This window comes from Arctopsyche grandis, chromosome 6 (assembly GCF_051622035.1).
Source record: "Arctopsyche grandis isolate Sample6627 chromosome 6, ASM5162203v2, whole genome shotgun sequence".
Classification (NCBI taxonomy): Eukaryota; Metazoa; Arthropoda; class Insecta; order Trichoptera; family Hydropsychidae; genus Arctopsyche; species Arctopsyche grandis.
In genome coordinates this window covers 4,518,676-4,533,341 of record NC_135360.1, presented here as the reverse complement: position 1 = coordinate 4,533,341, position 14,666 = coordinate 4,518,676, and the positions used below count along the sequence as shown (strand labels likewise).

General features: G+C 36.1%; 2 protein-coding genes across 2 annotated transcripts in view; one reads left to right on the top strand and one right to left on the bottom strand.

Moving 5' to 3' along the window:
• LOC143912785 (uncharacterized) overlaps positions 1-14,666 on the bottom strand; it is a 66,237-nt gene that overhangs the window by 25,240 nt on the left and 26,331 nt on the right. The gene's annotated exons all lie outside the window — the stretch shown is intronic.
• Positions 7,318-11,229, top strand: LOC143913714 (uncharacterized). Its single transcript, XM_077433680.1, has 2 exons — positions 7,318-9,669; positions 9,748-11,229. The coding sequence occupies exon 2, from the start codon at positions 10,888-10,890 to the stop codon at positions 11,227-11,229; it is 342 nt and encodes a 113-aa protein (XP_077289806.1). The 5' UTR covers positions 7,318-9,669; positions 9,748-10,887.

Below are 14,666 nucleotides of genomic sequence, written 5' to 3'. Positions count from 1 at the left end.
CCACTGTTAACCCAAAAAATGCGAAAAGCGAGATTAAATTGGGCTCAACTTCATCAACACTTCACCCTTGACGATTGGAAAACGGTAATTTAATTGGAATAAAATTATTTCTTTACTTTTTTGAATGTACTATAAATTAATCGATTTGTTTCATTTTTTAAGGTTCACTTCTCTGACGAATCGTCGATCTGTATGATGACACAGACTCACCAATATGTACGTCGACTACCTGATGAGAAGTACAAAGCATCCTGTATCCAAACAAGGGTGAAACATCCGCCTTCATTAATGATTTGGGCCTCCATTAGCGCCCAGGGTCCAGGCCCATTGTATTTTGTTGAAGGGTCTATGAATGCTTTGCAGTACATTAAAGTATTGCAAGACACTTTTTTGCCCTCGATACAAGATAAAATCAACAATGGGGATGCACTTTATTACATGCAGGACAATGCCCCTTGCCATACAGCAAAAAAAGTAAAAAAATTCATGTCGGATCACAATTTACCACTCCTTCCTTGGCCCGGCAATTCCCCTGACCTAAATCCTATTGAAAATGTTTGGAATGTCCTTAAAACTAAATTAAATAAACTCCCTTGTACCAATAAATCAATCCTTAAAGAAAATATAATTTCTGTGTGGCAGGGGGATCCTGAAATAAAATCAACCATTGCGTCTTGTATCGAGAGTATGCCCAAGAGAATAGCAATGTGTCTAAACAATAAGGGTGGACATACAAAATATTAATTATTTTATATATTTTTTGTAATAATATGATAAATAAACGATGTATCATCATTTTAAACACATATTTGTTTTAATTTCACGAACCTACTTCTCACAATAAAGCGATGAATTTAGAATTTGCGTAATCCGCGCGGTGTCCATACTTCGATGAGTAACGTCTGTATTTAAAAATGTTCCAGATATTGAAAGAGCAGCTGCATCTGCAGAAAGAGCAGAAAGAGATAAGAAGGGTTTGAGAATGACAATTGATTGTCCATCTTTAATAGTCGATTATAATAATAACATGAACTTAGTGGACAAATTCGATTAATTGATGGTTAATTATAAGCTCGATCGCCGCAGCAAAAAATGGTGGCATCGAATAATGTTTCATTTTTTTCATGCTTCTTGTTGTAAATGCGTATATAACAGTTAGGCAATACGATGCCTTTGAAACAATTCAAATGCAAATGTGCAGAAGGGTTTGCGGCTGGTTTACAAATTGAAAAAATAGCACCAACAATTTCCACTACACCCTCAATTTCAAAGAGAAAACAATCAAAACCACAAGTATCTATAGAAATAAGAAGGAAAGATTCAAAACATATGCCAATTCGCTCTACTCGTAGACGATGTGCATATTGCAGTACGAAAAAACAAGAGTGTCGAACATCATGGTCCTGCACAATATGCAAAGTACCTCTTTACATTGGGAAAAAAAAAAATATATTTATCACAACTAAACACATATGGCATAGTGGGACTGTTTAGATCCCACCTTATAAAAATTTTACCATTTGTTTTTTACATTGAATAATGTTTTTTACATTGAATAATATTTTTTATAATTTTGGTTCCTAATGAGTAGATGTGTAACGTTTTTTAAATATTTTTTTAACCCTTTGAGGAGTACGGCCGTACGGGTACGTGGCAAAAAAAATGGCCCCGCCAGAGTACGGCCGTACTTGTACGATTTGACACGTTCAATCACTCAAAATACTCTACCTCTCTCATTGTTCGACATATTTGCATCTCGTTTTTTTTCAAGTGTTGCTGAGGTTTCTCTTTCACTCTTGTGAGTATATATTTTTGTATTCGAATAAAGAAACCAAATTTAACGAGGCGTGAAAGCCAGTTAAATTTTGATGACTGAACATGACGACAACTTTTTGTTCTAAAGTAATATTTTCCACATGTAAACACTATAAAATATGTTCCGAACGAATAACATCGACATCTCTGACTAACATTATTTCATTTGACCCTAATAAAAATAATTTAGCGTGAAATTAGAATTTTATTTATTTTCGAGAGAATTGTCCGGAATGCAAGGGAAACTTTGTCCAAAGGGTCGCCATCGGGCCACAAATCAATCATATAATCGAGCGAAATATGTCAATTTTACAACTTCCCACAAAATAAGAGTGTTCGACAAGATTTTTCGAGTCAGTTGATTCCGAACATACACTAGAATCGGATCTCGGTTTTATATTGGATGCGTTATCCAATTAGCGTTATCGAACGCATTCGCGTCTTGTCGACTCGGTACATAAAAACTTTTTTTGTGAAGTGCATTATAATATTTTTTGTGATCAAGTGTAAATAAAAATTGTGATCTGCTCGTTTTAAATTCAAAATGTCTCAAAGATCAAATGATCAAGAAATAGACAATTTTTTTTTTGACAGTGAAGATGAGGATATGGTGGATAACTTGGATGACTTAATTCTCCAATTGAATAATTCTTCAGACGAAGAAGATACTGATGATGACGAACAACCACAACCACCCAAACGCAGTCGGAATGACGAGAGAAAATGGGAAGATGGCGACTTTACTCCTCAAATACACCCATTCGATAATGCATTATCCGGAATTCAGCCAGGATATCGCATGCAGACAGAACTTGATTTTTTCCAACTGTATTTCAATGCCAATGCAATGAACACAATAGTCAAAGAAACAAATAGATACGCCGCTCAAATCAGTAGAAATCTAAGTGAAAAGTCGAAGCTAAAAAAATGGGTTGATACAAATGTTTCGGAGATGTATGTATTTTTGGGTACAATTATGTTGACTAGTCTAGTTGGAAAAAATTCCATGAAGGACTATTGGTCCACAAATCCAATCATTGCGACTCCGTTCTTCCGTGTTCTGTTTTCACAGGATCGATTTTTTCTTTTATTACGAGCGCTTCATTTCACAGACAACACCGTTCGTAATAACGACAGACTATGGAAAATCCGGCCATTATTGGATCCAATCAAAAGATCGTATAAAGAGATATTTTATCCTTTCCAAAACATATGCATAGACGAAAGTCTGTTGCTTTGGAAAGGACGGTTATCATTTAGAATCTACATTCCCAACAAGCGACATCGCTTTGGAATAAAGCTGTTTGTCTGTTGTGATGTGGAAACAGGGTATGTTTTGGACATCATTGTGTACACCGGCAAACAAACAGAAATAGAAACAGACCCAGATCTTGGAGTATCTGGGTCTGTTGTGAAAACAATGGTAAAAGATTACTTGGGAAATGGACATAGATTGTATATTGACAACTGGTATTCCAGTCCGGCACTTTTTGAATATTTATACGAAAATAAAACCCATGCATGCGGTACCATACGATGCAATAGGAAAGGATTTCCAAAATTTCCCGCAGGAAAACATAAACGTGGGTATGTGGAATTTCTACATTGTAACAATTTATTGGCAATAAAATGGATTGACAAACGGGAGGTTCACATGCTCACAAATATTCATGAAAAGAAAATGGTTGAAACAGATGCAATCAATTACACGACAGGTGAAAATATCAACAAACCTGAAGCCGTAGTGGAGTATAATTTGAATATGGGCACTGTCGATAAATCAGATATGATGATTAGTTTCATGGATACCTCCAGAAAAACATTGAAATGGTACAAAAAGATTTTTTTCCGGTTGATTGGTGTGTCCACCCTGAATGCCTACAATTTATATTTAGTAAAGACAGGCGAGAAACCTCAATTCAGCGACTTTCGGCTAAATATAATAAAACAAATAGTAGAAAACTATCATAAGGTGAGACCATCTCCTTCCGGAGGTAGAAAACCTCAAGACAATCCTGTGAGACTTACGGCTAGACATTTTCCACATCCAGTGCCTGAAACAGCTGCCCAAGGATCAAGAACGCAGAGAGCATGTCACGTGTGTAGTCATTCCGTAAGACGCCCAAAAACAAGAAAGGACACACGATGGATGTGTCTTCCATGTGATGTTGCATTATGTGTACATCCTTGTTTTGAAGATTACCACACGAGAAAAAATTATTAATTTTGACGTAAGTTTTATATCAACTTATCTTACATATTTTCAAACTTTTCAATACTAAAGTTATAAAAAATTTGCAGATTCGTTCCCGTTCAAGACTCCGTGATTGAATAGTCACCAAACCCCACCTATGTACATATCTATATTATAACACGGATAATCAGTGGCAGTAGATTCTACTGAGTAGACCAAGAATTATTGGAAAATTTTTTTGTTCCTAAGATATTATAAATAAGCTACATATGTACCTATATTATTTTATTTTTTGTACCTATATAATTTTTTGCTATGATCAACCGTAAGAATTGAGTTATAGTTTGTAAAATATCTTTTTATAAAAATCTGTTTTTCAGATAAAAAAAAAAGTTGAGAATCACTAAATGTTTACCTTTGATTGTAATCTAACTATTACAATAAAATTATGTTTTAGTTTATAAAATATATCATAAATAAATTCTATGTAGATAAGTTTTTCAAGATAAAAATAAAAAAAAAGTTGAAAACCACTGATTTCTTTTTCTGTAATCCAATCAGAAGAAATGTTGTATTTTATGAAATATATATTAAATAAATTCATTATAAGATAAAAATAAAAAGTTGAGAACCACAAAACCGTCTAAAAAAGTTGAAAACCACTGAACTTTTATTTTTTATTATAATCTCATTATAATAAGAATTAAAATTAATTGTAATCTAGTTGGTATAATATATTATAAATAAATCCAGAATAAGTTTTTCGATATGTCAATAAAAAAAGTTGAGGACCACAGAACTTCTTAAAAAAGGTTGAGAACAACTGAATTTTTAAAATTTAATTTAAAGTTGATTATATGTCATACATTAAATATAATTAAAATCTTCTAATTGAAAAAAAAAAACTCACTCCTGAGACGTTTCTCATGTAAAAATTAACTCACTACTCAAAAGGTTAATAAAAAAAAGTCTGTGCAAATTTTTTTTTCTAAAAATCTTGTGCCTCGAAAGAGTTAATGCAGATTTGAACCAACGCCGACGATGAGACAGAAGCAGTTGCATCAAAAATCAAACTTCAGCCTAGCCATATCGATCTTCAGCCTAGCAGTATTGAACTACAACCTAGCCGCATCGAGCATCAGCCTAGCCGTTCCAGCACTAAGCTAAAATATATTTAAAACCGCGAGTACATAATTCAATATACCAGTGATACCCAGAAACACTCTCTTTAAATTTATTAAACCTTTTGAAAAGAAAAATGCAAACTTTTTCGTAAAATGCTATGATGAAGCATTTTCATTGGCTTCATCCAATCAAGTAACCGTTATTATTAAAATATATTTATACGCAATTGTCTGAAATTTCAAATGGACTAGAGCGAGAACCCATAAAAAATTGGAAAAGACTCATTACACTCATTACACAAAGACTCGACACGAATTAATCATTAAAGCCAGTGTCGAACCACAAACATTCATAGACTTTTTATCGGAAATTCAAAAGTATGTCCAATTCCCCGAAGAATCAACATTAGATTATATTAAAAGTTTTAAGGATAAATATCAAGAAACAGTCAGTCGTGTCCGCAACGATTCGGATAATCAAATAACTTTCACTAGATTAGAACATTTTCAAGAGATTTCATTAAATGCTTATGTAAAAAGATTACGCGACCCAGGAATAAGAACAGTCCTTCGGTCAAAAGGCGTCATACCACAACGCAAGCCTTGGAATATTCCTTAATTGAAATGAACTTCGAAAAAACTTACGAAAACAATAATAATGGACCGCGATATTTCGAAAGCCCTAATCAACAAATCCGTTTCAATCAACCCCATTTTAACCAACAAACTCGATTCAACCAACAACCTCAATTCAACCAACAACCCCATTATAATAAACAACTCGAGCTGAATCAACAGCCCCGTTTCGGTCAACGACCCCACTTTAACCGATATCCGCCGCAGAATATTAAACATTGTTCGTATTGCAAAATAAATGGCCATACTGTCGAAGAATGTAGAAAGAAGAAATTTTCAATTAATTGCTTACAAATTTTCAATAAATATATGTATGCCATCTTCGGTTACCAATTAAATGTAACCAAAAACTAATACGAAAGAAACGGTTGAGCAAAGAACTCTACGCTCACAAAGGCGACGATCAAAACGTACTCAGCGTTTGGAAAAATCAAAATATGAAGAGTCAAAGACGACGGAATCAGAAGAACAAAGAACAGAACGACTAGAAATTCAACATTTGAAAATGCTTAGTCTAGAATGACTGAATCAAATACAAAATCATCCCATATTACTGTACAAAACAAAATCTACAGTCCCTACTTAAATAAAGTAAAAATTAGGATCACTTGCGAGTTTTGCGAAATACGCGTTTGTTTTAATCATAACTTCGTTATTTTTAACTTGATGTAAGTTATTATTTCTGTGAGTTGTTACAGTTATCTTGTATATCTGCAAAGCAATACAGGCTTAGGTACAAAAAAACCCATGCTATACCTGAGTAAGGGTGCGCTTTTGTTTATTGTGCGTTAATGTTTATAAAAATTCTCATCATCATTCATTCATTCTCATCATCAGCTGAGATCTTCTACTGAGATCATTCTCAGCTGAGATCTTCTACTGTCTGGTTGTCTTAAGGGTGAGTAGAGACTTCATGGTTTTTATTTTATAAAATCGAATTGAGATTAGAAGCTCTCACGGAAAGCCAAAAATTTGTTCGCCGAAGGCCAGAAGAAAAGTTCAACCACGACTGTGTTCAAAAAATGGTTTGGGTTTGGCCCACCGGCAACAATGATTTGGTCGTGTATAACTGTATAACCATCAATGGACCGGGACCAGTTTTTTTTGTGGAAGGGACGATGAATGGGATCGGTTACAAAGAAGTAATCCAAACGGTTTTTATACCATTTTTTTCTTCCCTTGATTCGTCCGAAGGTCCTTTCACTTTAATGCAAGATGGTGCACCATGTCATCGAGCACGTTCCGTCATAAATTTCCTAGAATCGCAAAACATACCCATTTTACCCTTGCCTGGCAATTCCCCTGATCTTAATCCTATTGAAAATGTCTGGAGCCTCCTAAAAACCATCGTATATAGTCGTCCCAACCCTACCCTTTAAATATTGAAGGAAAGAATAAAAGCAGCATGGGTATGCGACGAAATAAAATTAATGAATCTAATTTGCATGCGCAGTATGCCAAAACGTATATTAGCCGGAAATACGAAATATTGATATGTTTTTTTGTATTTTTTATACGTAAATTATTATTATTTTTTTTTTTTTATTTAATTTATTCATATACATATATTTACAGGATATAATGTTTATTTCAAAGTTGGACATGTATTTCTTATCAGTAAATAAATGTATATATTTGAAAACAAGTGTAAAAAGTTTGTGTTTTAGTATTTTTTTACCCATTTGCTTAAAAAACTGATAAAACGCAAGTGATCCTAATTTTTTGAGTAGGGACTGTAAAAAGAAAAAACCACATGAGCAAAGAACTCTACGCTTACAAAAACGACGATTAAAACATACAAAGGGTTTGGAAAAGAAAGAAAGTTGCGCTCGGCAAATAACTGAGATTACCATACGGTCAGCGAGAACTAACTATTCCGCGAAACTAACAACTAACTACTTCTCGAATATCCGCCATAGGTTATAATAACAACCCCCATGCTTTGCATTTTAAATCTGCATATAAAAAAAACCCTTAACCATTTAGAATTAAAATCGTCTTTCAACAGCAATTGTAGGCCCCTAGAATTCATCGTTTTAAATTGTGCACCCGAAAACAGCATAGAAATTATTTATTCTTCGTCTTCTGGTATTCGCCATAATTTTGTAGATGTGGACAATGATTCAAACGACAATAATAAATCAACTTCACCGTTTGTGGAAAAGGAGGTAAAATATGTTGATGCAATTATTTTATCAAGGGGCTTAAAAAACACTAGCCTATATGGCCGGGTTTGCCGTGAAAAAAATATTACAGAAAATTTGTTGTAATTATTGTTGTGATGGGCTAGTTTCTAAAAATCTACTTCCGTATCACAATTTAATTATTTTAAAAGATAAAGGAGGGTTAGTTTACCCCACTCAAGAAGTAATAGATATTTGCTGCACATGTGAAAAATTATTTAAATGTGCCTTAACAGCAAGTGGTAATAACACCTTATTGCCAAAATACGATCTAAATTTTTTTGTAAACACAACATATCAACTATTAGATACCCCGAACATTATTAGATTTGCTCCACATTTTGACGGAAATACAGAGAGTCCTTGTTTATTACTCATTAAAGCAATAATCGAGAAATATTTTTTTACACGATTACATTTTGAAAGCAAAATGTTTACTATAAAAACTAAAGGCGAAAGTAACCGTCAACGCTTTAATAAGCAAATTCTTTTTAGTGGTTTCTAATTATTTTTTTTTATTATTTGTATCAATATGTAATTGTAAATAAAACATGTATATTCTATTATCAAAAAATAAATAAACTATAAATAAAAAGGACTTTTAATTCTGTAGTGAATTTGTGATGACCCTAATTCCGTTCGTGAAAAAAGGTCTGTCAATTAAAAGCTGGCGCGTAGACAGGATGTTCTGACTCTTTCTCGCTTCACTTCCTATACAAATAATAAAAGTGCCGATTTAATTTTCCTATTCCAGTTTGCCCCAAACCTATAATTTTAGAACCACTACTGGAAATGAAAAAATGACAATTTAAAATTGTCATATACAAAGACAAAAACATGCAAAAATATTTTTTATCAAAGGATGAAAAAAAATTTATTTTTGAAGACATTTTAGTCCTTTCTGTGACTGAAAATGAATACATATTAGCCATTAGAAGCCCATTAAAAAAAACCAAATTATTTCGCCTGAGGTAGGAATTAATTCATAATCGATTTCCAGACGCAAGAGAAGAGACCAAACAGTCTCTCCCGAGCTAGGATAGAGATCCAGTAGCATGCACGCCTAGGAAACTCCTATACTATACGAACGTATGTTCGAAACCTTAAAGGATCTAATTCTCGATTATCTCCGACAGTTATTTTATTGGATTTTGAAAAGGCGGCAACAAATTCGGCGCAAATTTTCTTTAAATCACAGGATGTTATGATACTTTCACCTTAACCCAAAGCCTGCTTGGGGAAATAAACAACGTGAGCCTAAAATTTAAAATCGATAATCGTCACTGGCATTCGTGCCAGTAGACGAAGTGAAAACCATTTTTTCCATGCTACAACCTACGTTTCCAGAGGAATCCCGATATCGAGAAGTTATTTCATATTTTTACAGCAACATGCATTGAAGGCATTGCGGGACGAAATCCGCAATTTCCGATCGCATTGTATAATCACCAATCGTCAGCCATTGAAAGATCGCCGAAAACAACAAATTGTTGTGAGGGATTTCACAATGCGTTCTTCATTCGCAGCCACCCAGCATGTGGATTTTGTTGGATCGTGCAACATGGAGAGTGCATACGTTTTGTTATAACGCAGTGTCCAAATTTGTGGAAATTCAAGTCTGCAAGTGGAGACTGAGAAGTTCATAAGAATAAGCCAATTCGGGAATAGTAGAGCGCAAACAGGGTTTACAGTGTATTCAGCTAGCAGAGAGATTAGAGTCATTCCTATTCATAAAAGTGGCTCTAAAAATGAGGTTGAAAATTACAAACCTCATTGTATAATCACCAACCGTCAGCCATTGAAAGATCGCCGAAAGCAACAAATTGTTGTGAGGGATTTCACAATGCGTTCTTCATTCGCAGCCACCCTGCATGTGGATTTTGTTGGATCGTGCAACATGGAGAGTGCGTACGTTTTGTTATAACGCAGTGTCCAAATTTGTGGAAATTCAAGTCTGCAAGTGGAGACTTTGAAGTTCATAAGAATAAGCCAATTCGGGAATAGTAGAGCTCAAACAGGTCCCCATCCATCCAGTCCATCCCCCACCCCCAGGCCCATCCTAATAACGCCAAAACGCAAGAGACCCCGCAAGAGTCTCACCGACAACCCAAGCCTCAAAGCAACAACAACGGTCCCCACCCCATACCCTACCTCCAATGCCAAGTCGGGAAAAAACACCCCCACCCACACCTCCAACCCTAAGTCCAAAAAGCAGAATTGAAACTATGGTTGTGAAACGAGAAGAACAGGAACCAGTGGGCAGATCGTCAGTCGAGGTCATCGAAACCGCGATTCAGAATTTAAACAAAAAAATAATGGTAAGAAACCAATCGTAGTCCTTCGCAGATTTGATTTATCCAGATACCGCACCCCCACCCCAACGTCCAGAGTCACCCTATTTGAAACTATGGATGTGAGGGGGCAGAGCGAGAGCGAAATCTTCAACACGCTCAAAAAACGAACTATCAAAAGATTCACCACATCCAGCACATTACTTGACGCTGAAAGAAGTGGCCGTCCGAGATCAATTCGAACGCAAATGCAATTCATGCAGTTCAAGAGCGAATTCGCAGAAATCCCCTTCGAAAACAGAAAATATTAGCACGAGAAATGGGAATATCACCGAGATCAATGTCTATGATAATAAAAAGTGACCTTGGTCTCGGTGCTCATAAAAGATGCACATGTCATCTCCTTACAACGTATTTGAATACAATGAGACTAATAAAATCAAAAGAGCTCGGTGGTGGAAGCTACCGGAAAATTTTGTTTACTGACGAAAAATTTTTTACTATTGAAGAAAAATTCAATAAACAAAATGATAGGGTATATGCCAGAAGTGCCCGAGAAGCTCATCAGGTAGTCAATCAGAGAGTGCAGCGTGGACATCATCCCTCGTCAGTGATGGTGTGGTGGGGGGGTGTCCTACGAAGGGATGACAAAAGGGGCTGAAAACGTCGGCCAAAGTTTACCAAGAAGATGTCCTGGAACGCGTCGTAAAGCCCCTCAACTCAATTGTTCAATAATCAGCATTGGATATTTCAACAAGATTCGGCACGCGCTCACAAAGCAAAAACTACGCAATCGTGGCTGGCGGGGAACGTTCCGGCGTTTATCAGCATGGCCTTCTGGGAGCCCCGACCTTAATCCCCTGGACTATAAATTATGGTCACATCTGGAGAGCATGGCATGCTCTAAACGTCATAATTCGTTAGAATTTGTCCCTGAACAAAGCAGTTTCCATCCCTTTAAAATAGTGGCCATCACTTTAAAATAATTATGGGCGACTCTAGCGCAAAAATAGGGCAGAAGACATTTACAGAAAGAGCAGTAGGCAAATTTGGTACCGGCCAAAGAAACGAAAGAAGCGATCGCCACATAGAATTCGCATTCTGTACCACTTTAATTCATTTTTCAGGAAAAACACAAACAATAAATGGAATTGGGAGAGTCCTAAAGGAGACAGAAACGAAATCGATTTCATCCTAACAAATACTCTGCACTCAGTTAACGTTAGGTCACGATCACAGACTAGTCCGGGCCCGGTTGGCCATTAATATAAATTACGAACGTAGAAAATTAATAAAACGATGCAGTAACACTCAACTTAGGTCTAGGAAAAAGGAATTCGAACTCGAACTTGAAAATAGATACGAGAAATTGAATCTAGAAGCAGACAACGAGGAATTGAACCCTATCATTAACTCTGTTATAACCTCAGCAGGTAAGGTATTAGGTGGATTCAGGAAACAGATCAAGCTAAGCAAAATTTCAGCGGAAACAATAAACCTAATTAAGCATAAAAGGAATTTAGATACTGACAATAATAAGCAAGAATAGATTTTAGCAGTAAGCTAATAGAAAATACCATTAAGAATAAACAAAGCCTGAAAAAGTGCAAACTGGATATTTTCTTAGGCATAAACCAGATGATCGCAATCAGATCAGAGAGCGGAATAATAATTAGGAATAGAGAAGAGATCATAGACAGAGTTTACACGTCCTATGCAAAACTACGAGAACAACAACGAACAATTTCCCGCTCCGAAATCGACACACGGCCAAAGGGTTCCTGCAGTATTGCCTAGCAAAGTAGAGGCCGCGCTAAAAAGTGCAAAGAACGGTAAAACCCCAGGGTAAAATAACCCCCTAAATAATATCTTAGCAAGCCTTTTCAGCAAATGCATCCAGAACCAAGCTATACCAGAAGGATGGTACTACGCAACAATCATTTTAAGGCCTGTCGCACACACGGCCATTCGCCACCATGCTGCGGAATCAATTTCTCAGAGTTTGTAAGGGACGCGCGCAAATAGGGCGACGCGTAACTCGCCACTCGATTCACGCTGCGGAATGCATTTCTCATCGCACACACGCCACTGGCCACCGCCACCGTTGGCAGCCAAAAGTTGCGGAATGCTGTTCTCATAGTTTGTATGGGACGCGCGCAAACATAACCACGCGTCATTCGACACACGCCACAAGCTGCGATCGTAGTTGGCTCTCGCAGCTTGTGGTTGCCGCGCATCATTTTGGAGATTAGCGCATTTAAGAAGTGATTTTAAATGCCACTAGAAAGAATGTATTATCAATCATACGGATCCAAGGGGGGTGCCATAGCACCCACCTTCACATAAATTCAATTCAAACTGCAAAAGAAGACACGGAATTCTCGCATATATTGAGGCAGCTGACCGCTTTGGCGTTTGTACCGTGGAATCATCGTGGACGCCATCAAAGACACCATGCCCTCAGAGGCCCATGCAGTGGTAAAATATTTGGACGAATATTACGTGCACGGAAAGGAGCTAGAAGTTTTGGCAAACTACCATAAGAACTGGCCCAAGATTTCCACCACAAATGTGGTCAGTGTATACTCAACGGTCCACAGTAGACAGCGGACCCAAAACATTGTGGAATCCTGGCATAGGCGCTGAGAGATATTATTAGGGGCAGCCCATGTGAATGGAGATCTCTCTAATGATTTGAATGTTGAAATATTCAGAACCGATGAAGACAATTTTGTGGAAGTAAATAAAATTGATCAGATTATCGAGAGTGTTCGAAAGGTGGTGAAGTTTTTTTAAATCTTCTTCCATTAGAAATGGAATCTTACAAGACAAAATAAAGGCAGAGCTTGGTCACACCAAACGACCTGATTTTAGATTGCAAAACTCGTTGGAACTCATTAGCAAAAATGATTAGTGTTTTTATAAAGCATCGAAAATTCATACAACAGGCATTGATAGAATTAAACAGTTAACAAATGTTGGATGTCGTAGATTTTGAAGTACTTGTAGATTTTATGAATGTGATCAAACCTGCCGAATTGGCAGTCAACATACTAAGCCGAAATGACACAACCATCCATTCAGCTGACCACACACTAAATTATATGAAGAAAAAAATTAAGGAAATTAAAAGTCAAATAGCAGTTGAATTACTTGAAAATGTGGAGAAACGGCCAAACGATAGAACGGACTCGAATTTAATCAATCTATTCAAATCGCTCAAAGAATCCAATACTGTTCCTACGAAACAAGCGTTAAATTTAGCTACACATTTTATGAATAGACTCTTTGGAAATTCGGTTTCTGAAGAAGTCAATTCTACGGATGATTTACAGGAATTAATTTTAATTGATAACGCCCGCTATAAGCTCTCCTGGTACGAGTTCATTTATCGAGTCGTCATCAGATGCACAGGATTAGTGCATTTAAGAAGTGATTTTAAATGCCACTAGAAAGAATGTATTATCAATCATACGGATCCAAGGGGAGTGCCATAGCACCCACCTTCATATAAATTCAATTCAAACTGCAAAAGATTTTTTACATCGTTTCAATAAACCACAAAGTGAAATTTGTAATATTTTATCTTCACATCGCTTAAGACAAGTTGAAGAAAATCGAACAAGACTAATTCCGATTATAATAACATTCGGAAAACAAAATATCGCTTTCAGAGGTCATAGAGATGATGGAATTTTGATTAAAGATACACACAATGGGTGCTATAGCACCCACCTTCATATAAATTCAATTCAAAACATTTTCAAAACTCCCAAACATTTTGTTCCTTTTATTTTAGATGGGTGGAAAAAAAGATCTACCTAGCGAAAAAATAGCAGCTATTGTTGCATTTGTTATGTTGTGAATATCTTACAACTTATGTATGTACTTATATTACTCTTTATTCCCGCTTGTTATCTTGATTCTTTGAACGTACATTTGAATGATATTTTCCTTTAATGTTATTTATGAGACTTCCAAAATCTTTATTGTTTTAGTTGCATTTTTCTCACGACTCAATGCTACCTGCGTGACGAATTCTGTGTATCTGCTCAACCATTTCTCGACACATTCAAAACACATATGTTAACACTAAAAGTATCGTTTTTAAATAACTTTGTTTCTTATTCTCACGCCACCAGCGTGACAAATTGTGTTTCCCTCAAATACCAAAACCCCTCTTAATCCGCACGACGAAATTCGAGAAGTCTACCCTCAAGGGATACATATGCAAACACTAAAAATATTATTTTCCCACGAACTATGATTGGTCCAAATTGTTACGCCTATTAAATATATACTGATGTTAAACATATGGAAGGTCACTTGCGATTGAACCGTCACTTGTGGTCGAACCGTCTCTTACTAATCACTGACTTACAATTGAACCGTCTAACTAGTGACTCGCGATTAGACGACTTAA